The sequence below is a fragment of the Nilaparvata lugens genome, chromosome 8 (genome assembly GCF_014356525.2).
Source record: "Nilaparvata lugens isolate BPH chromosome 8, ASM1435652v1, whole genome shotgun sequence".
In the NCBI taxonomy this organism is placed as follows: Eukaryota; Metazoa; Arthropoda; class Insecta; order Hemiptera; family Delphacidae; genus Nilaparvata; species Nilaparvata lugens.
In genome coordinates, this window is record NC_052511.1 from 2,323,725 (window position 1) to 2,348,912 (window position 25,188).

The 25,188-nt window shown below is 36.8% G+C and overlaps 1 protein-coding gene across 1 annotated transcript in view; it reads left to right on the forward strand.

The window, feature by feature from the left end:
- The first annotated feature begins 4,790 nt into the window (after window positions 1-4,790).
- The window catches only part of LOC111043499 (DCN1-like protein 3), a 32,567-nt gene continuing 12,169 nt past the window's right edge, over window positions 4,791-25,188 (forward strand). The window contains 5 exon segments of the mRNA XM_039435051.1: window positions 4,791-4,875; window positions 12,649-12,868; window positions 20,826-20,943; window positions 20,945-21,056; window positions 24,177-24,321. Coding sequence (XP_039290985.1) covers window positions 4,791-4,875; window positions 12,649-12,868; window positions 20,826-20,943; window positions 20,945-21,056; window positions 24,177-24,321 — 680 coding nt within the window.

The window sequence follows — 25,188 nt, forward strand, 5'->3', positions numbered from 1 at the left end:
TAATTTATTCCTGTTTATTATACCATTCTTTCTTATATGGGTGTTCATATAGATTTGTAGTATGTCAGTGTGAACACACCCATAAGAAGTAATGATATTACAGTTCTTATAATTGATCCTGCTATTCCAACATATGGGTGTTCATAGATTTGCAGTAATTACTGTGTGAACACTCCTATAAGAAGTAATGATATTATATTTTTGCTTAGCAGCCAACCCAGTTACACATACATCGATTGTTGGACGTAGATTTTTTGCTGTTCTTATAAATTCTATTAGATTAAACAGATAATGTTGGTCAAGCTCCGTTTGTTCTAATAGAATTCATAAGTTGCGTACAGATATACGCGCCGCGAACATGAGCAATTCACTTTTAATCAGCTGATGCCAAGCTTCTTATATCTGTATCTTACCGTTTCTGTAAAAATACAGATATAGTCAGCTGATTAAAAGTGAATAGCTCATGTTCGCGGCGCGTATATCTGTACGCACCTATAAGGACCGCAAAACATCGTACGTACAAAAATCTATGTGTGTTTAACTGGCTTCACTGATCTCTCATCATTTTCATTTCCTCGCACAAGTCTGAAACTTATGTGGGCAACACCCTCAACGAAAACAATCGCTCTCTTACAATCTAGAATCACCCCTTATAGAGATTCGTCATCAGACTTCTATATATAGGCTATTTTGTAATAACTATGCTAAAGCTTATAGTGAATAAGTCAACTTCATTGCTTGAGACATAGGTATACAGCTCTATTTTTAAACCATGAATATATTTGTAATCTAGTTTTCATAAGTTAAATGTTAGGCGGATTTGTACATTTGTTAGGTGTAGTTTAGAATTTAATTAATTAATTAATTATGTACCCTTCTAAGATCAAGACTACCATTTTTCCCCTATAAGATTTATTATTATAAGTTTATTTAATTTAATTACTGTAATAATTCACTCGCATTGTATCAAAACATTTTCATATTGTCATCCATTATTATCCCCATCTTTAAATTGTCTCAAAAGTGGGATATAGTCATTCTTTGATCTGTGATTTTGTCAAAACTGAATTTATTATTAAATTTGTATCTACAATTCAAATGTATTTATAATGGAAGAAAATTGTATTTACAGTTTCATTTAAGCTATACTGTGTCTGTTGCTTTATATGATATTTACAATATTTTCTCAATACTCTTCAATCAATTCATTTTGTTTTTGAATTATTTTTTACGAGACTACAGTCAAGTGTTTTGAATAAAAGTTATTAATATAGTTTCGTTAAAAATAGTTCAAAAACTGAGTTATTAACTAGCAGTTCGTCTTGGAAAGTAGAATAGATGAGAATAAATTTGTCTTGTATTGTAAAATTTTGAGTATATTTATTTTGTGTTACAAAATAATTGTACACTTTCATGTGAACAATATCAGAACTAGTTGTGAAACTATTATAATGAAGCTTAATAATAATTTCAATCTCAGAATTTTAAAACTATTAAACGCTTCTAATTTTTCTATTTATCAATGTTGTTTTTAATCACGAACTGTTTACTATATAATTACTTTCTTGTTATCGAATAGAACGACTAGCAATCAAATTTCTTCAATAAATTAATTTATTCACTTTGGGCAGATCCGCCAACTCCATGTCAGTTCATTTATTGAAGAAATTTGAGTGCTAGTCGTTCCATTTAATAACAGACAAGTGAATTTCTATTTTATTCTCAATATTTTCTCTCTTTTCTAAGCTATATTCCTAGTGCAGAAATCAATAAGATCAATCTCAAACGTTCATTGTAACTTAGTTGATTTTCTTTTTCAAATGTTCTTCTATTTTAAACTATATTTTAAATCAGTAATAATGTTGTCTTCCAATCTTCTCGTGCCATTATTTGTCAGCTTTTGTATTGCTATTAGTTTTTTTGATAGTAGTTCGAGTATAGTTCATTCCATTATGTTGATCCCTATCTAAACTAGGGTTAATGTTAAACTAGGATTAAACCCGCACAAATGAGGCTAGTTTGTAGAAACGAGATTATCTTGATTCCCATCAATAATATTGTTTGTCGATTTGAGAATATGTTTTTCGACAATAATACAACTTATATATTACTAGAATTTGTTTTAATTTCATCCTCGCATTGACTGTCACATCACTGTATATCCAAGATTAGTATTGGTGTAAAAGCAAATACTAGTCTCTTCTTTGCAGTTTTTAACAAGATTCTTATTAAAGAATCTGTATTACTTTTTCAACTCAACCTACAAAGATATACACTAAAAAAGGAATGATACAATTCTATTAAAATGAAGCTAGATAATTCAAATTTGTTCTAATAGAAATATGTGAAAGGAAGGAATGTATTTTAAATAAAACCTTCTGGGATTAGTTAGTATGAATGAATAATGATCATACAATTGAAAAATAATCTTCCTTGAAGTATGAACAATAATTTGAAGTATTTGAATGCAGTAATTCACGTTTACATAATTATATTTTCATAAATTTATTTTCTGAAGCTCTTACAAACATTTGAATAGTTCGAGCCACTGAAAACAGCTATGGCCGTTCAATATTGCCAACACACGAAAAGAAAACAGAAAGATTGAAAACCGACCTGCTTACGTCGATTTAATTTCACTCTGATTTTATGCTTGAAATTTATTTATGAAACTCAATATCACTTATTTTAATCATTTTATAATGTTTAAATCGCTACAAATGACTTTCTTCTTATTTTAATAATAGTCTAAGAATTTTGTTGAACCTGTTGTAGTGGCAATCCTTCAGCTTCTCCAGTAGGATTTTATGTTATGATCTACATGTTTTGGTCAGCAGCTCGCATCTCGCTAATAATTTTTTTGATTAGAATGTGTGAATAGTAAATCAATTCAAACAATGATAATGTATTTGATGTGCTCTAGTTTTTCTCTCACAATTTATCTCAACAAAACTTCCTTGTTCTTCAGCCGTTGAAATGATCTCACGTTTACAATGAGGAAGTTTTTCTCGTACTACACTGCCTTGTGACAGGTGTATTTCTAGACTTATTTACGAATTCTTCTGCATTTTAGCCTGCATATTATGTATATTTTTCTAGGGATTTCTAATTTAAAAGGTAAGTTGGTTCAAGTTATTATTAATTGATACCTTACTGTCTAAAATCTAATTTTACTGTAGGATACGTTCTTTGTTACCTAATAAATTGAAGTTGGATATCGGTCAACAAGTTACAAATATGACTGGCATGTTTCCTTGTTGTTTTTTATATTTTTTTGGGAAGTTATTAATGTCAAGATTTATTACAATTAAGAACAGTCTATTTTCTGAAGGCTAGGCTGGTTTATTGGATGACACCTCACAAAGTTAGGTTATATTCCTTAGGATCAAAGATGTTCTTTGTCAATCAAGACACTACCAGAATCTTTCTCATTTTCTCGTTCCAATTTATTAATTAATAGAACAATAATTTGACATGACTTTACAACCTTGAACTAATATAAGCTTAAGTTTATAACCCTATCATTTATTTTAATGCTAGGTATTCCAAAGTTGATAGTACCTAGCCTTTATAGTCTGAAGCAAGGTTAACCTTTCTTTCCACGTTATAGGCTAGTCTTATTATTTTTGTTCCTATTTAAAGGAAAAAGTTTAAAAGTTTAATTTTGGTAAAGTATAATGGAATAGTGCAAGATGTAGCTTGTTATGTAATCCTTTACATTAGATTAACTAGACGTGGCTTCTTTGTTAAAGCCTATGTTGATTTTCCATTAATCATTATTATTAGAATTATTGTTAGGTAATTGACCAACATAAAATTTTCATAATATAAAATTGACATAGGCCTAATCATAAAATAATCGGAAATGAAAAAACAGGTTTGCAGCCCGTTTACACCAAAGTTATTAACAAAATGTTAATAAACTCTATTAGATTGAACATAACTAATCATACACATGATGAACATATCTGTTTGTCAAGCTCCGTTCAATCTTATAGAATCTATAAGGATTGTGTTATTAACATTTTGGTGTAAACGCAGCTTTACTATTCCATTCCCGAATTAATTCAATTTATAATTTCATCATGAGCATCTGATGATCAGACAGAGGATGAGTCAAAAAAGAGCATCCTTGGAAAGGTTCTCAACACAATTCCAAAACAATCACATTGATAATATACTGTAATTTTATTTCGTTATTTATTCATTCAATGATCACAAAACACAAATAATTAAAATGATGGGGGAAGGACTAACAGGCACTGCCCAAAACTACCTTCCCCGAATTTCGATTATACACCAAAGTAGGATCAAAAAGTAGGTTATGATTTTGATTTTAAATTAGTCAGTCCTAAAGATTGAAAAAAAGACGTTGATGTTGTCAAGTCCACTATATTTGTTCAAAATAAATTTACATTACAGAAACAGGTTTCATTGTAACACCTACCGATCTAATTTTGAACAAATATTGTGGTATTGACAACATCAACGTTTTATTCTTTCAATTATGCAGAAATACCTCACCATCTCTTACCATACCATCAAATTATTAGTCCAAAAGAGGTTATGATTGTTCAGCACATTTAAACACATATTTCTTCTTAGATTTGGTAATATTTCTGTCCATTCTCTAGTATTTTTTTATCAGATTTATAAATTTTCAGCTTCTTATCTTGAAATTGATGGAGTATTTTGTGTTTTTTTCAGCACAAGGACCAGTGATCAGCTAGTATTCGGCCAGTCTTGATGTGCGCAGACGCAGGGCAGGAATTACTAGCAGCCGTGGTCCAATGGGAAGTTGTTTCTCTCGTAGCAAGGGCAGTCAAGCCAGCTCCACCCAGTCCACCCAAAACGACCACAAGATCACAGCAGACGGTAGGCTACACCTCTATAGTGAGGTCCAATTTATAATATTGCAGTATTCGGTTGAGATCAGTGTTGCTATCCTTGTCTATCATTCGACGAAGCAATAACGCTATCCTTCCCCAACTCCGTAACTTGCAAGATGGTTTTCATAAATGTTTATATACTAGTAGTTCTGTGAACAGTAGACCTCACGCAGTTTTCTCATTCACAAGTATCTGGTGTCACCTGTTCACCGGCTTCTCCAGACATCTATGTGTAAGGCTAGCTTCACACATATGCGGTTTCACTCGGTTCGGTTCGTTTTCGATTCGTTGCCGAAAACGAATGAGACTTTCATACATATCAGGTTCAATTCGTACAGTTCTCATTCGGTATTTTCTTCTCAGAGACAGATGTGTTTGGATTTTGACAATAATCATGCTGGTATTAAAATATAACAGCTGGTGTTCAAATAGTGAGATGTGATTTCTTGAACTACAAAATCTTCAAGTTAATTCAAAATTGTAAGCTCTTTGAATAGTTTATTTTTATGTTAATTTTGGACGTTCAGATTGATTATTTTTTTAAATTGAAAATTTGTTTCTTGTTTTGACACTTGGTACATAACCTTCATCTCTTTTCTTCATTAATGAAATCATGTAATTTTCATGGAAAAATAAAAGAATAATAAAAATTCTCCCTGAATTTTCATTCATGTTCATATTTTTTTAGCAAACTATTCATTGAGGAAAAAAATCATCCAGTGAACTAACTGGAATGAATATTGACCATATGATTTTGACATATAAGATTTTGAAACAGATAATCACGATATCAAGTTAGAATAAAATCAAAAAACCGAGCGTGTGTGAAAGACTGCTTTTGTTTCCTGTTTTCGACGAATTCGAATATGATGAAACCCATTCCTGTTAACATAGGTGCCGCTATCCTTGTCTATCATTCGACAAAACAGATAGCCCTATCCTTCCCCACCTCCGCAACGTTGCTAGATATACACTTGAAAATTGCTCTTGAAAAGTTTGAACTAGTATAGTGAGATCCACGTTATAATGGCAGTATTCGGTTAACATCGGTGCTGCTATCCTTGTCTATCATTCGACAAAGCAGATAGCCCTATCCTTCCCCACATCTGCAACTTGACATATCGTTTTCATTATTGGATATCCATATAATCTATATATAAAAGCGAAATGGCACTCACTCACTGACTGACTGACTGACTGACTGACTGACTGACTGACTGACTGACTGACTGACTGACTGACTGACTGACTGACTGACTGACTGACTCACTCACTCACTCACTCACTCACTCACTCACTCACTCACTCACTCGCAGAACTAAAAATCTGCCGGACCAAAAACGTTCAAATTTGGTAGGTATGTTCAGTTGGCCCTTTAGAGGCGCACTAAGAAATCTTTGGCAATATTTTAACTCTAAGGGTTGTTTTTTAAGAATTTAAAATTTGTCTTTTAGCATGTATATTCTTCTTCTCCCATCTCTTAATTATAATTGAAATTTCCATATCATATGTTACTATAGAACTATAATCTAGATAGAGTACCTCTTCGGAACAGTTGTTAACTGGCAACTAATTAATAATTTTGTCAGGTTGGCATTAAGTTGAGTTGGCTTTGTTAGGTTGGCATCAAGTTGAAGATTGAAATGCATTTATCGCGGAAAAATTGATTGGGAACTGCTACTTCAATCCTGGGAATATTATATTACTAGCCGTCAGGCTCGCTTCGCTCGCCATATCCGTTTAGCCAGACGTTTAGTCTGGACCCCCGACTGGATTGTCCTAACATATGATAAAAATGCTCAAATGAAAAACGCAGGCGAGCGAAGCGATCCTGCTGATCTCATTCTTGGACGATCCAGACGGGGGTCCAGGGGCGGAGCCCCTGGCTAGACAGATATGGCGAGCGAAGCGAGCCTGACGGCTAGTAATTATATAGATATCACTACTGAACTGATTAACTTGAAATTTTGCATATTGATTCTTGATTCACCGAGCATAGTTATAGATTTTCCAAGATTCCAGTAGGTCAAGGTTTCAGTTTGTCATGTTTTTATTAGACCCTTGTGGAGTGCGAAGCACGGGCTACCTGCTAGTAAATATTAAGGATAGACGTCCAATGTTGATCCTTTTCTAATCATGTATATGATGTGTATTGTTAAATGTAAATAAATAAATTCCTAAGCGACGACCTCGCTTTATTATCGCCTGTAGTCTGTTACTGTACATAATATAATTACTGTATTTAATACTTGCAGGTAACCCGTGCTCCGCAAGGGGCTATTTTTAAACTTGACAAACTGAAAACGTCTTCTTCTTCTTCTTTTTCATACCCTTTTGCCGTTAAGCGTTGGGTTCCTTCAACTATTCTCTAAACTTTATACGATCTGAAACTGAAAACTTGTCGTAGTGAAATCTTGAATAATCGAAATAGGTGACCAATAAGTGACTATAGGTCACTCCTTGGTGACCAATAAGGCCAAGTTTCTGGGTCTGATTGTGGATAGGGATTTATCATGGGCTCCTCATATTGATGCAGTTCTGGATAGGCTGTCTCGAGTCAACTTTCTGTTGTCGCGTTTAATGTGCTGTGTACCATTTGAATATGTAAAATCCACATATTTTGCACTGTTCCAGTCAGTTATGAGTTATGGTTTAATGTTCTGGGGCAATGCAACCAAGACTGGAGAGGTGCTGATAATGCAAAAGAGAGCAATAAGAATTATGAGTGGAGCTGGAAGAATTGCCCACTGTAAGCCACTTTTTCTTGAGCTTAGAATTCTGACAGTTGTAAATCTCTACATCTACAATAGCCTAGTTCACGCGTATAAAGGGAAGCATAAACATCAGCACAGAATCAACATACATGGACTCAATACCAGACGTAGACATGACATTGACGTTCCCTTTGTTCGACTTGAAAACTGAGATCCAGTCATTTGATTATGAGTATACGACTCTTCAATAAATTACCCCTCAAGGTCAGGAACTTAAGCCTCAGAGAGTTCAAATGTGTAATGTATGGGTGGCTATGCAGTAATCCTTTTATGAGGTCGATGAGTTTCTGCAGATGTCGGAACCAAACATAGAAATGAATTCTAAATTTTAAAAAACAATAAAACATCTCAATTTTGACGTGATCTTATGCATCAATATGCCTATGGATCTAGAAATATATTCTATTCTATTCTATTCTATTCTATTCTAGGCCTATAACCATCCTCGCTTAATTAAGAATCTTTATGAAAAATTTTAGGTTAATCAGTCCAGTAGTTCAGACGTGATGATGCGTCCAACATAATTCTCTTATCCCGTTCGTGTATAAGCCAGTTTATGAATTTGTGTTTTTTTGAAATAAGTTTCCTTGATTTTAAACGTTATAAAATAAAAACTCAAGAAGTCAAAGTTCAAATTTTTAGTAAGAAAACATAAAGAACCCAATATAATATAACCTATAAACTTGAGTGTTGATAGGAAATGACATTGGGTAATACGGCAAGGCAGAACATCCAAAAGAATCTCTCAGCCAATAAAAGCCATAAGAATAAATGAAGTAAATAAGCGAGTTCTTTCCTTTATAATAGTACTAGCCGTCAGGCTCGCTTCGCTCGCCATATCCGTCTAGCCGGGGGGCTCCGCCCCCTGGACACCCGACTGGATCGTCCAAGAATGGGATCAGCAGGCTAGCTTCGCTCGCCTGCATTTTTCATTTCAGCATTTTTATCATACGTTAGGACGATCCAGTCGGGGGTCCACACTAAACGTCTAGCTAAACGGATATGGCGAGCAAAGCGAGCCTGACGGCTAGTAATATAATATTCCCAGGAATAGCTCTGATTGAAGTAGCAGTGCCCAATCAATTTTTCCGCGATAAATGCATTTCAATCTTCAACTTAGTGCCAACCTAACAAATTCAACTCAACTTAATTCCAACCTGACAAAATTACTAATTCAGTTACCAGTTAACATCTGTTTCGAAGAGGTACTCTCTCTCTAGATTATAGTTCTATATTAACATATGGTATGACCTTTTTTCAATTATAATTAAGAGAATAAGAAGAATATACATGCTAAAAGACGAACTTTAAAATCTCAAAAACCACCCTTAGAGTTAAAATATTGCCAAAAGATTTTTTAGCGCGCCTCTGAAGGGCCAACTGAACATACCTACCAAATTTGAACGTTTTTGGTCCGGTAGATTTTTAGTTCTGCGAGTGAGTGAGTCAGTCAGTCAGTCAGTCAGTGAGTGAGTGCCATTTCGCTTTTATATATATAGAAGATATTAATTTCATTACTGTAGTCTATAATATGTCGACTATAGCCTACAGAAATAGATTACAGCCGTTAATACAGAGCGGCTACAGACGCGTGCTCAGAGTCGTCGCTTAGGAAGTGGAGCATTTTGGGAAGAGATTGGTCTCGTGGTTGCTCTAATAATAAGCTGTCGTAGCACAGGAGTAGAGCAAAAATTGATTTTCATTGTGGTTTCAAGTGAAATATTTATTATTTCTTTGCCATTGTCATGGAATTTTTGTTTAAGAATTTAAGGGACATTGTGGGCCGGTTTCCGAGCTCGGGATTTAGCTAAGTTCTAGACTTTAAACAGCTGGAGTCAGAAAATTGGCTTTTCAAAACTGGGCGTAGTCGTAGTTTTCATGATAATCTTTATTTTCTCATTTCTATAATTGGAAACGTTTTTCCTTGACGAATTTATTATTCCTAAATAATTTAAAATAGCTGAAACTTAACACTATTTTCTCCTTATTTTATCTTTCAATTTTCTAGTTTTTCGAAATTAATTAATCGTGGACTGTGACTACGCCCCGTTTCGGGAAGCCAATTTTCCGTTTAAAGTCTAGAACTTAGCTAAATCCCGAGCTCGGAAACCGGTCCTTGAAGCATGAAAGAAGAAATAGACATCAAAATATACTAGTATATATAAAATAATAAAATATTGTATGAAACATACAATTTTTAATGAGATGAAAAGTTTGACGAATCTTGGTTTCGAACTTAGGAATGTACAAAACTGATGAGTTTTGGGAAAATATTGAACGATATTTGTAAACAGAGCGTGTCATTAATGAGCTGATAACATACAAATGTGATGAGCAACAGACATTAATAGACCAGGGGTCATAGAGGTTAATCTACAAAAATAATTTAGAAGAACCATTGCGAGGTCTACGTTATAATGGCAGTATTTGATCACATTGATGTTGCTATCCTTGTCTAACATTCGACAAGGCAGATAGCGCTATCCTTTTCTAGCTCCGCAACGTTGCCAGATCGTCTTTAACTACGTAGAAATATAATCATATATCAAAAACTACTATAGTGAGGTCCACGTTATAATGGCAGTATTTGATTAACAAACATTGGTGTTGCTATCCTTGTCTGTCATTCGACAAAGTAGATAACGCTATCACTTTCTAGTTGTGCAATGTTGCCAAATCTGTCTTCAGCGATGTAGAAGTATAAATAATTAAGACAGAGAATCGGCACCGCTGTTCTTCTATCTTTATACACTGCCATTATAACGTGGACCTCACTATAGTTTCGGTGATAATGCCGTTATCAACTTTAAGAAAATAATGATTTTTGAAATGACACTATTGATAATGGAATTATTGCCGAAATTAGTCTTGTTTGATATGAATAATAACATAGAGAAACAATAGCATAAGTAGATATACCATGGTATAGGGCGTTTATGTCGCAACTTTTACTGTTATCTCAAGCCTATAGTCCACGTAGTTCTTTCCTGTGAAGCTTTATGAAGCTGTTAGTCTCTCATATTGTGCCGTTCATACACTCTTACCCGGTCAAAACAGTAAAAATCGACAATATTCGACAGTTATCGGCTTGAGATAACAGTAAAAGTTGCGACATAGAAGCCCTATACCATGGGAAATCTACTTACGCTATTGTTTCTCTATGATAATAACTAGTGTTCCTCTGCTATTAACTAAGCAAATAGATGAAAAATAATTGATAATAATTCATAATTCTTCCACTGCTGTGATCATATTCAGATGAGAAACAAAATCAACTACAAGACTTAACCTATTTCGGACTATGTGTAACCTTATCTAAATTTGGGAGAGGAATAGCACAAGGTTGCCTAATTTTTTCCCTCCCTATCATTTTGATAATGTACTTATTGTATGAATCAATAAAGAATAAAATGTTGAAAGAGCAATAGGAACACTCACACTGAAAGCGTGCACTTGCTGGTTGCGTTCAGTGTGAGCAGCTACATGCAAGTCACAACGTGTTTCAATGGCACTTTTCAAATTTTGTTTTTCGGCTCATGCATGATCTGACGTGCACTTGCACATATACGCAAATATATTGTGGCTCGTTGGAGTAAGTGATAACTCGCCGGTCCAATAATCAAGAGAACCCGAGTTCGAATCTCGACGGGAGCAAACGTTTTTGACCACAGCACAATCACATAGATACGGCCACCCCGTCTTTCGGAGGAGACTATAAACCGTCGGTCTCGTCTACCTTACAAGTCATCTCTCATCATCATCCCTCTCACGCACAAGTCTAAGAGCTTATGTGGGCATCACCCTCAGTATTATTATTATTACGCATTCAATGTGATCATACCCTCATGCCTAGTCCACCCACATGTTGGCCCAGCCTGGTTAAATCCAAGGAAAGTCAATGAAGGCCAGCGTTGGCAAACCACCAATCCACACACTGGTGCTGGTGGACATTGGTCTTCATTGGGCCAACATGTAGATTCGCTTCAGGTGTAGACTGAACCCCGTCTAAAGAGTTGTTATTGTTAATTCATTATTAAAATCAATATAAAAACATGTAGGCCCTTTAATTTAAAACATCTTCAACTTTGAAACATTTCAAACAACTAGTTTCGGCCTACTTTGGCCATTTCAAGTTTGAATGCAAGAATAAACAAGTTGATTTTAGATAATTGTCCGAGCGAAGTGAGGTCTAAGATTCAAGTCGACGTTTTTGCATTTCTCTCTATGTTTATATGTTCTACATTACGGCGAAACGCGGTAATAGATTTTCATGAAATTTGACAGGTATGTTCCTTTTTAAATTGCGCGTCGACATATATTCAATACAAGGTTTTTGGAAATTTTGTATTTCAAGTACCCTATAATATAAAAGGAAAAAGAGCCTCCTTCATACGCCAATATTAGAGTAAAAAACAGACTATATCATAAATCAGCTGTCGATTAGATTATTAATTGCATGCACTGACGCATGCAATTCATATCTCAATGTAACTTATTGAAAACACAGCTGTTGTGTGGACTATTAATTGCATGCAGTGAGGCATGCGATTGATAACTTGAAGTAGCATAGTATTTTCTCCTGACTTTTCTCTGCTTTCAACTCGGTAAGCTTTTGATGATAGCAGCATAGCTGTTTACATCAAATTATTAGCATTGTCGATACAACAACCCAAACAGCCGTTAGTCGTTTATACACCGATATCTCGCCGACAGGACAGAACTTACTCTGATGGACAGTATTAGGGGAGACTGTGGTTTATAACTGCGCGAGGTCTACTGTTCACAGAACTACTAGTTGAAAATAATATAAAAACAGGAGGTAACTTTTATTTAAAACATTTCAAACAACTAGTTTCGGCCTACTTTGGCCATTTCAAGTTTAAATGCAAGAATAAACTAGTTGATATTAGATAATGTATGTTCATAAGAGTTTGTATCATCTATTCATGGTAAGATGAATGAATTTTGTGTTTTTTTTCTCGCAGACGTCAGCTCGGACTGTAGAATGGGAGGCGGGGCCTTACAGCAGCAGCATGAGGGGCGGGGCCAGATCTCGGCCAATGGGAACGTGGAGCGCCCCCCTCACCCGCTGCCCGTTGCCATGGCGACCACAGTGGTCGAGCGACGCCCCTCCTTCCGGCTGCTGACGTCATCACAAGCAGAGCACACGGTCACTGTGTTGGCCACGCCCCGCGAACAACTCAAGTAAGTGTGTTTCATTCCGGGTTTAAACTAATCTCTGTTGAATGAATCACGGTTTAGGCAGCATCCACACGTTGGCCCAATGCTTACTCATTGTAAGCTTTTATTCTAATAATCGAATAATAAATTCGGGGGTCGCCGCCAACATGTTTCCCCCGATAACTAAGTTACTCGAAATTTTGACCACTGGCGTCAGCTGATCCCCTGGCAAAAAAAACTATTGCCATGTTCCATACTGGAACGAAGGAGCTTGGTTGTCGGCGACAACTTGGGTTGTCGACAACCATGCTCCTCACATGCTCATGACAATCAAGCTCCCCGCCAGCCGATCCCCTGCTGGATATGAGGGGTCTGGTTGTCGTGATCGTACCCGACATCCAAGCTCCCCGACAGCCGATCCCCTATTGGGCATTGAAACCAGCTTGAAGCGGGCGGGGAAGTAGTACAATCACAGACACTGTTTCACACATTCTATGAATTCGATTATAAGAAGAAAAGATCGGATGAATCTGCCGGCCGTTAATTTGGCTGAATATGGTCGCCATTGGAACCTTTTACGTCAGTCTAGTTGCCAATTATTGAATTAACTATAGTCTGTGTAAAATAAGTTGAGACTTGGCCCTCCATCCGAAGAAATTACAAGGTTGCCAACTCGTGTAAAATTGCAATTTTCTCTCAAATTTCCACTAAATTAGTTATTCATTACAATAATCTTACCTTCAACAAATATCCAAGCAACAAATATCCAATATTAAGCTGTCTTCCATTATTAAGCAATCTTTGTTTACAGATTCCTTTGAACATCACAACGATGATATCTTTTGTCTCGCATATCCCACAATGGAACATGCTCTTGAACCAAACTTATCAACTTTTCATTGTCCATAGTTACAACTTTATAAAACAGAACAACTTCAAAAAACAAACAAGACTGTGAAACAACTTTAAGTTAGGAACATTTTGTTGTCTCAGCTCGACTAGTTAGTTCGGCCGGATAGAGCCGGAAAATCCCATTCAATTCGGATCGAAAAATTGATCGGCCGGAGACGGCCGTGTACGGCCGTATGAATCTGTTGCAATGGACGAGCATCTATTCCTTTCTTTGTTGGGGGATCGTTCGGTAGTTTTCGGCCGATGCTAGTTCGGACGAAAACGGTTCTAGTGGACGGCCCACCTTAGTGCATGATATACCATATCTGTATGTGTCAGTTTGCTCGCGAAAACTCCGGCACTCAAACGTGAGCGTGCGAGGATCTTGTTTGTCGGGTTCGGTGACGACAACCAAGCTCAATCTCCTACTGTTTAGGAGGGGACTGGTTGTCGGTACCGTAGACGACAACCAAGCTCGCCGTCAGTCTAAGAGCCTGTTCACATGACAGCGATTTACGTTCGGTTGTCGCGCGGTTGACAAACCGAGCGATTGCAAGGTTTAGGGAAAACACATGGTGCCGTACACATGCATCGCTCGGCTTTAGTAGTCGCCGGCGAATCGCGGCGGTTGTAGTCTCAGACTAAAACCGCTTGATTGCCGGGCGGCTCGATATACTAGAGCAGGCATGAGAGCGTACACATGTTTTCAGTCAACCGAGCGGTTTCGATCAGAGCAGTAATATATGTTTAAGAGTAATATAGTGATTAAGTACATAGATTAAGATATTAAGATTGAGTACATAGATGTTGTACCCAGTAATTATTTATCATAACCGAGCGCACAAACTGCTCCAAACTTAGTAGGGTTATATACCTTCTTCGAAGGCTCAGGGATTGTGTACCCGCACACTATTTAAGAATGTGCTATTTCGCTTTTTTTCAGAGTGTCTTTATGTACGGATTGGTTTTGTGTGGGGTTGTGCCCCGGATGTGCAAAGAGTGTTCTTACTACAGAAAAAGGCTATAAGAATTATATCAGGTGCAGCGTATTTGGAGCATTGCAGGCCATTATTTATAAAGGAAAAAAGTTATGACAGTTTACAGTATGGTAGCTTTCAAACTCCTACTTCAAGTAAAGAAGGATATAGGATCATATAGATGCAGAGTTGACATCCACAGCCATAATAAACGAAATAAGACAAAAATAGATGTACCTTACACAAGACTGAAAAAAGTATTAACTAGTCCTAATCATGTATCCTTGAAACTTTAATATTCTGCCAGACTCAGCCAGAAACTTGCCTTTAACAGTATTCCGACAAAAACTTGAAAACCTTCTCTTACAGTTCCCACTATACTCGCTTTCTGATTTCCTCCAGCTGCCAGTAGAGAATCATTTTTTGGAAAACATACGTGATTGTACTCTAGTATTTTATATTTTTATGTGTTTATATTTAAATGATACATTTATGTACGTTGGATTATTTTATTCTTGATATTATTGTTTTATTGACATATATGGAGGAAACCTTAAATAGAGGTTTCCAATAGTATTGTTTGGGTCCTGAATGGAATGAAACTTATATTTTATTATGATGTATTTATAATGTATATTTTGACGTTCCGATAGCATTGTTTGTATGCACTAAAGGAATAAAAATCATTCTTATTCTTATGTGTACGAGGCTGGCAAACCGAGCGATTTGCCAATCGAGCGTGAATCGCTGTCATGTGACCAAGCTCTAACTCCTCTCTCAGGAGCTCGGTTGACGCCGTCAACCAATCCCTTCGAAAGTGGTTTCAAAAGGAGCTCGGCTGTTGGGGTGCTTGGCTGTCGGGGAGCTTGGTTGACGCGTTCCCGTTGACGGCAAAGGTACTTTTGCCAGGGAATCGGCTGACGCCTGTAGTCAAAATTGAGAGGAGCTCAGTTGTCGAGGAGACAGCGTCTGGTTCAACATGTGGACTAAGAAGCATAAGTGTTTTAAAACACACAAGTGTACACACATGTTGAACACACTTGTCCTGTCGTGAGTGGCCACCCTAAGCAATAAGAACTAATACCTTACGACTGGCTTGAACACACTTGGTGTCCCGTTGGCAACCCAGCCTGATGTCCTAATGTAATACGAGCCATATTGAATAAAACTACTTCAAATTGTCATAGCCACTTATTTATTGGAACATAGATGCTAAGCCAATTCCAATCTCTTATGGTCGATGAGCCAATTAACTAATTTGGTTAGAACTATATCTGTTAGATAGAGCAATCCTTGAAGTTGTGTTTATCACCAATTTTCATTTGTTTCGGTTTAGAAATGCTCCCTCTCTTGACTGTGGAAGAACGAGCCAAAATAGCAGCTCGTTATGTGGTCTGGGGATCTCTGATGCGAGTACAAAGATGGTGGAGGGCTGAACGAGGGATCCATGCAACACTGGATGCAAAAACTGTTGAAAATTGCCATTTCAAATTACTAACAACAAGGAGTGTAGCAGATGCAAGACGATCAGGAAGACCATCAACGTCAAGGACAGCAGAGAATGTTGACAGATGAAAGTGGTTATTTACGTTACTATGTTGCAACGATTCTTAAGAAAGATCTCAGTTTTAAACCATGGAAGCCACGAGATCCTTGATGCAGTGATTTCTTAAGGTGCGTACAGATATTCGCGCTGCGAACCTGAGCAATTCACTTCTAATCAGCTGACTATATCTGTATTTTTACAGAACCGGTAAGATACAGATATAAAAAGCTTGGCATCAGCTGATTAAAAGTGAATTGCTCATGTTCGCGGCGCGTATATCTGTACGCACCACAAGGGCTCCTCATGAACATTTCACGAACTCTGTCAACATTTTCTGCTGTCCTTGACGTTGATGGTCTTCCTGATCGTCTTGCATCTGAGACACTCCCTGTTGTTAGTAATTTGAAATTCAAATTCAAATTTATTTAATCCACACTCATAAATGACAATTTTCAACAGTTTTTGCATCCAGTGTTTCATGGATACCTCGTTCAGCCCTCCACCACCTTTGTACTCGCATCAGAGATCCCCAGACCTCATAACGAGCTGATATTTTGGCTCGTTCTTTCACAGTCAAGAGAGGGGGCATTTCTAAATTGAAACAATTGAAAATTGGTGTTGAACACAACCTCAAGGAGTGCTCTATCTAACAAATGTAGTTCTAACCAAATTGGTTTATAAATAAAGAAATTATAGCTGTATAAAAATAGGGAGTGACTCATCAGACACTCTGTACTATACACACGCCTGACGCTCTGACCACGCTCCGCTCCGCATCCAGTGTGTTTGTCCCCTTACGCCGCAACTCCAGCATCTTATTTCAGTGACCTCCAGTCTGTGTTCATAGGGGATTTTTCAACTGCGCAGGTTTCCGCTCCGTATGTCAACGCAGGCTGCACTACTGTTTTATAGATTTTGCCATTTCGTTTTTTATTCATTCTTCTATCACAAAGTATTGTCACCTGGTCATATGGGACATATATATGAATCATATATTTATCTCATATTGATCAGGATTTTAGAGTTTTAAATTGTAAAAGTTTAATGAACAGTGTTTTTGTCTTTGAACAATTTTTGTCATCGACAGAAAGATTGTTTATTTCATTTGTTGTCAAAATTAACGTAGCTTCTCTTTTGTTTTTAATAACAAACGTGCCGCTTGTGCGACAGATAAAAATATGTACTTGAAATGGCTTTCATGTTTGGCATTGACTGAGTTTATATTTAATACCCAAAATTTTACTTTTGGTCAGAGTGTGAGCTCGTTCGATAGGACTGAAAGTTAAGTCCGGCTGATCCAGTGAAAAAGGCTAGATTTCGGTTCGTTTGATAATGCAGTTATTCTGTCACAGATCGGGCAGTATAAAAATAATTGTATTGTTAAGGGAGACGGGTTCTGAGCCTATTCATTGGTTCAGTTAATATTTGTTCTTTTCAAAATACTAAAGTCGCGAAATACCAGTGGATGCCAAAGTGGGAAGCCATTTCAAAAAAAAGGTAGGTGACTACTGAATCATTGTTCTTAAATTTTCATAGCCACAAACATTGAATCATCATTAGCAGCAAGCGAGTGTTTTCCCCAAAAAAATTCATATCAATAATGTTTTTATAATCAAATTAATCTTGTTTAGTTCAAATGTATATATATGTTAAAGATTCATTAATTAAAGTTCTGTTATTCTGTTTTTTTTTGTTATAATAGTTTTTTCCCCTTACATAATTGGTGATGGCACATCGTGCTTACATATTTGGTGGAGGCGCCGGGTGGTATTAGTCATTATTTTCCTCCAATTTATCCAGGCTGTATTTACTCGATAGTTAATAATATATAATTATTTTCTACTAGCAGGTAACCCGTGCTCCGCAAGGATCTATTTTACAACTTGACAAACTGATAACTTGACCGAATGGAATCTTGAAGAGTTTGAAGTAGGCCTGGAACCATCCTCGGTTAATTAAGAATTTATATGGAAAATTTCAAGTTAATTCCAGTCCAGTAGTTTAGACGTGATGATGCGTCATACTTAATTTTATCCCGTACGTTTATAAGCTAGTTCTTTCTTTTATTATAGTATAGATAAGTTCTTCAACTTGGTGCCAACATAATAAAGTGACAGAACTCAAATCATATTAAGAAACCTTCCTCAACTTAATGCCAACCTGACAAAATTGGACTGGTTATTAATTTAGTTACCAATTTTAACTATCTGTTTCGAAGAGGTAGTCTCTCTAGATTATAGTTCTATATTAACAAATGGTATGTACATTCCAATTATAATTAAATTAATTTTCCATAAATTAAATTTGAACATTAATTCTGAAAAATCTAGAAGGAAAATTGAAATTTGGGCTTCGAGGTGCACGAGATTGATATTCTTGACCGAGCAAAGTGAGGTCTAAGATTCAAGTCGACGGTTTTGCATTTCTATTCATGTTTATATGTTGCGCATTTACGGTGAAACGCGGTAATAGATTTTCATGAAATTTGACAGGTATGTTCGTTTTTAAATTGCGCGTCGACGTATATACAAATAAGGTTTTTGGAAATTTTGCATTTCAAGGATAATATAAAAGGAAAAGGAGCCTCCTTCATAAGCCAATATTAGAGTAAAAATCAGACTATAGAATTATTCATCATAAATCAGCTGACAAGTGATTACACAGATGTGTGGAGAAGCCAGTCTATTGCTGTATTTCCATAAGGTCTATAGTTTCAATCAGGTACTTGTGGATGAGATTACTGCGTGAGGTCTACTGTTCACAGAACTACTAGTTTAGCGATAGATTTTGTTGCTTTAATTGCCTCTTTCATAAGCCAATATTAAGCTGCGTTTAAACCAAAGTTATTTGTTAATATTTATTAACATTTGTTAATAATTATTAACATTTATTAATATTTATTAATATTTGTTGATAACTTAATCCTTATAGATTCTATTAGATTGAACATAACTTATCATACACATGATGAACATATGTGTTTGTCAAGTTCCGTTCAATCTAATAGAATCTATAAGGATTAAGTTATTAACATTTTGTTACTAGCGTTGGTGTGAACCCAGCTTTAGAGTAAAAATCAGACTATAGAATCATTCATCATAAATCAGCTGTCGAGTGGATTATAAATTGCATGCAATGACGCATGCGATTCAATATCTCAATGTAAACAGCTGTTGTGTCGAATATTAAGGCATGCAATTGATAACTTGAAGTAGCATAGTATTTTCTCCCGACTTTTCTCTGCTTTCAACTCGGTAAGCTTTTGATGATGGTAGCATATAAAGCTGTTTACATCTTACAAATTATTAGCATTGTCGATACAACAACCCAAACAGCCATTAGTCGTTTATACACTGATATCTCGCCGACACGACAGGACAGGACAGAATTATTTACTCTGATTGACTGTGTTTTATAACTGCGCGAGTTCTACTGTTCACAGAACTACTAGTTAGAACCTATGTGCAAAATTTGGAGATCTAAATCATTCCCGTTTTTCCGGTATGCAATCCACAAGTTGACATGTTTTGATGCGAACCAATTCAACCCTACTCTCTCTTACTAGTAGTTCTGTGAACAGTAGACCTCACGCAGTATTCTCATCCACAAGTACCTGATGTCAACTGTTTTAAATGTTAACAAAATCAGTTCACGTTTGTATTTGTATTCCATAATTTATTAATATTTATGTTAATTTGAACAATGAATAGAATATATTTCTATTCCAGAATTTATATAATATTGATCCAGTTCCGTGATAATCTTTCCATCTAATGAAAATTAATTTTTTTCAATCAAAAATATTATAATTTCTTCAGCATTATTTAGTTCATTAGTTTTTTCGAATGTGAGAATATTGATACTGATGGACACGCATAATAATATCATGACTGCAAAACAAAATATGGAAACCAAAGACCTTAAAGCTGCGATTAGACCAAATTTACTAACAAAATGTTAATAACTCAATCCTTATAGATTATATTAGATTGAACATAACTTATCATGCACATGATGAACATGTGTGTTTGTCAACTTGCGTTCAATCTAATAGAATCTATAAGGATTAAGTTATTAACATTTTGTTGATAACTTTGGTGTAAACCCAGCTTAAAGATGCATTCCTCTTCAAGGTCTTTGATTGAAACTATAGACCTTATACAAATACAGTAATAGACTGGCTTCTCCACACATCTGTGTAATCACTTGTCAGCTGATTTATGATGAATAATTCTATAGTCTGATTTTTACTCTAATATTGGCGTATGAAGGAGGCTCCTCTTTCCCTTTTATATTATCCTTGAAATGCAAAATTTCCAAAAACCTTGTATATACGTCGACGCGCAATTTAAAAAGGAACATACCTGTCAAATTTCATAAAAATCTATTACCGCGTTCCGCCGTAAATGCGCAACATATAAACATTTAAACATAAAGAGAAATGCCAAACCGTCGACTTGAATCTTAGACCTCACTTCTTTCGGTCAATTATATAGATTAAATAGGCGAAATCGCCTTGAAGTGAACTGAAAATGTACAAAAAATAATTGTGAATTTTGTTTTCTAGGCTCCCCCGAACGAACAGCCAATCCCGCAGTGATCAGAGCCAACGAGCGGTGGTGACTCGAAACGCCTCGTCAGCAGGTTGTGACCTGAAGGTGGCGGCGCTGTTCGACAGCTACAGGGGATGCCGATGATGACGTCATCCTCGCCGACGGCATAGAACGGCTGTGTCAGCATTTGTCGCTCGACCCCAGCGAGTTCCGCGTTCTTGTGCTCGCTTGGAAGATGAATGCTGGTTGGTAGTCGAAATTTGATAGTTTTTAGTTAAATTTTTAATAGTTTTTAGTCGAAATTAGATAGTTTATCATGGAATTTAGTCGAATTTTTAATAGTTTTTAGTCGTAATTAGATAGTTTCTCATCCAACATTTAGTTTTGTCCTAGAAAGTTTATTGTGAAAGCAATACAGAAAAAGGAGATATAAATTGTCTACTGTATACCTGGAGATCAGTTTCTGGCTATTCATGTTCAATGTGGCCACCGTCTTGTCTGGTAACTGCTTCAACACGAAGCCTGTGTTATTGGTGACTCGGCGACACATATTCTCGGTTATCTCGTTACATGCCTCAGTGATGAGCACTCGCAGATCCATCAGTGTGTTAGGATATTTAGCGAAGATCTTCTCCTTCAGAAATCCCCAAAGAAAATAGTCGCACCGATTCAAATCAGTACTGTTTGGGGCCAGTCATGCCCACACGCAAAACGATTCGGAAATCGGTTTGAAATTACATTTTGGTTTTTCATGCAAAAGTCTAAAACAACATTAGCCGTGTGTTGTCTGGCTCTATCCTGCATGAACCACTGATTCTCTAATCGAAACCCTTTTGCGATAAGCTGAGGAACAAAATTGTTTTACAGCATGTTTAGGTAACGTTCACTGGTCACAGTCTGTTCGATAAAGAATGGTCCTATTAGCTCAACAGACAGTCTTCCTTTGTCGGCCATGTAAGAACGACTGTTTGAAGGAAGTAATAAAATATTTGGTCTCGACAAAACAACTTTCCATGTCACGTCTGCCAACCTAAAACATACAAATAATTACCAAAATGAATAATTAATGACGAATTAAGGGTAACCATCCACTGGAACCGTATTCAACCGATCCGTTCGGTCGTTGGATCGGACGAATCTGCCGGCCGTTAATTCGGCCATTGGAACCGTTTACGTCAGTCTGTCTAGTTCAGAAGTTGGCTGGTTGTCAATTATTGAATTAACTACTATCATAGCCGCCAAAAATTTTCATAGCCAATGATTATATTGATATTTTGAAAATTGAATAAACAAATATCCACTAAATTAGTTACTCATTACAATAATTTTACCTTCAGATCCTATTTGTTCAGCAATCTTTGTCCACAGATTTCTATGAACATCACGACGATGATATCTTTTGTCTCGCATATCCCACAACATGGAACATGCTCTTGAACCAAACTTATCCCATTCATTGTACATAGTTACAACTATATAAAACAGAACAACTTCAAAAAACAAACAAGACTGTGAAACAATTTTAGGTTAGGAACACTTTGTTGTCTCAGCTCGACTAGCTAGTTCGGCCGGATAGAGCCGGAAAATCCCATTCAATTTTGATCAAAAAAATTGATCGGCCGGAGACGGCCGTATGAACCTGTTGCAATGGACGAGCATCTATTCCTTTCTTTGTTGGGGGATCGTTCGGTAGTTTTTTGCCGATGCTAGTTCGGACGAAAACGGGTCTAGTGGACGGCCCACCTAAATTTTGGATCATATCGTGCGCCACTCTGTAATTTAATAGAATTTTAAATCGTTTTTAGTCGAAATCAGATAGTTTCACATAGATTTTAGTCGTATTTTGATTATTTTTTTGATCTATTCCAACTTTTCAGTAGGATTATTAGTAGTATCTAGATTTAAATTAGTAAGATCACAGAGTTTAGAGTAGGCCTACTTATGGTGGGTTGGATAATGAATACTAGTTCGTTCTATAGTGAGATCCACGTTATAATGGCAGTGGAGAAAATAGGAAAACAACGTTGTCGATTGTATGCCTTGCCACTGCCTTCTATAGAGGATAGCTGATACCGGTGTAGATAAGAAGTTTTAGTTGGCACATATCACAGAGTTTAGAGTAGGCCTACTTTCTGGTGGTTTGTATAATTAATACTATAGTAAGGTCCACGTTATAATGGCAGTGGAGAAAGATAGGAAAGCAGCGTTGTCGATTGTATGCCTTGCCACTGCCTTCTATAGAGGATAACTGATACTAGTATATCTCATACAGATAGATCCCACTTGAATTTAGTCAAATACTGTAAGGAGTTATAGTATAGTGAGGTCCACGTTGTTTTATTTATTTATTTATTTCATTGGCAATTACAGATCATAAATATAATATGATTGGGAGAAGACAAAAGGCATAGCCCAAAACTGCATTCTCCCAAATTTTTACAAATAAAAGTTTCAAAAAAGAATAAGGTTAAGATTTCACTTCCACTTCAAAAAGTCCAATTTCCACTTCAAAACTAATGTTATGATGGCAATGGAGAAAGATGAAAGAACAGCGGTGACGATTCTCTGCCTTGTCACTGCCTTCTGTAGGGGATAGCTGATACCGGTATAGGTAAGGAGATTTAGTACAATTTTTATTAGTAAGGCTGACCACTAACTTAATATACGAGTAAAAAAAAGTAAATTCGTATGGCTTTTGTTGGTGGGTAGTTCCTTGCGGGAAGGTCCCACCGCCTGAATAATTATATAATTTAAGCCGTCAATGGGCCTTCGACTGTCATACTTCAGCCGGGACCGACAGTAATGAGCAACATACCTGTTCAGTGGAAAAGCTGAACGAAGTTTTTTGTGTCTATAGTGAGGTCCACGTTATAATAGCAGGGGAGAAAGGAGAAGAGAGTTTCCGATTTTCTGCCTTGTCACTTCCTTCTATAGAGTTCTTCCATCTTCCTCTACTGCCATTATAACGTAGACCATACTATAGTATTAATTATCCAAGTAACCAGAAGTAGGCCTACTCTAAATTCTGTGATGTATGTCTACTAAAACTCCTTACTTACTAGTATCAGCTATCCTCTAAATAAGGCAGTGGCAAGGCAAACAATCGGCAACGTTGTTTCCCTATCTTTCTCCACTGCCATTATAACGTGGATCTCACTATAGAACGAACTAGTATTCATTATCCAACCTACCATAAGTAGGCCTCTTTTAAACTCTGTGATCCTACTTATTTAAAGTATCATTATAGTTATAGCCTACTGGAATCATATGTTTACGAATATGCATGCTTTCTCAAGTGAGAATCCAATCTACATTTTTCTTCTTCCAATCCACTATAACTGATGAATAATTTTGATTCGCTTCAGGTCAAATGTGCCGGTTTACACGGGAGGAATTCACGGGCGGTTGTAAGGCGATGCGCGTAGACTCTCTGCGCAGCCTACAGTCACGGCTGACAGAGTTGAGTGATGACGTTATCCATCAGCCTGACACGTTCAAGGACCTCTACAGGTATTCACTACTTATTGCTATCTAACTTTAATAATTTCTCTTGACTTTCTACTGTTTTCAATAGAACAACTGACAGAATATCAACGCCATTTTGAGAGAGTTCTCCAGCCCGGTGGGCTCATTAGTAACAGTAAACAATAAATCACAGGATTCACTTATATGACATTTTACAGGTGTTTTTATTTTTAATTTACAGATTCCACAGGAATTGTACTTTTTATTCAGAAGGCTTTTAATACAGGATCTGTAAAACAGGTACTTTTTAAAACGGGCCCCAGATAGATCTTGTCGCCGCCAACCTGTCCCTTCGACAACTAAGCTCCTCGCAATTTTGATCACAGGCGTCAGCCAATCCCCTGGCAAAATATACAATTGCCGTCAACTAGTCTCCCCGACAGCTGATGTTCATACTGGAACAAAAGTGCTTGGTTGTCGGCGACAACGCTCACGCTCACGACAACCAAGCTCCCCGACAGCCGATCTCCTGCTGGATATGAGGGGTCTGGTTGTCGTGATCGTATCCGACAACCAAGCTCCCCGAAAGCCGATCTCCTGCTGGATATGAGGGGTCTGGTTGTCGTGATCGTATCCGACAACCAATCTCCCCGAAAGCCGATCTCCTGCTGGATATGAGGGGTCTGGTTGTCGTGATCGTATCCGACAACCAATCTCCCCGAAAGCCGATCTCCTGCTGGATATGAGGGGTCTGGTTGTCGTGATCGTATCCGACAACCAATCTCCCCGAAAGCCGATCTCCTGCTGGATATGAGGGGTCTGGTTGTCGTGATCGTATCCGACAACCAATCTCCCCGAAAGCCGATCTCCTGCTGGATATGAGGGGTCTGGTTGTCGTGATCGTATCCGACA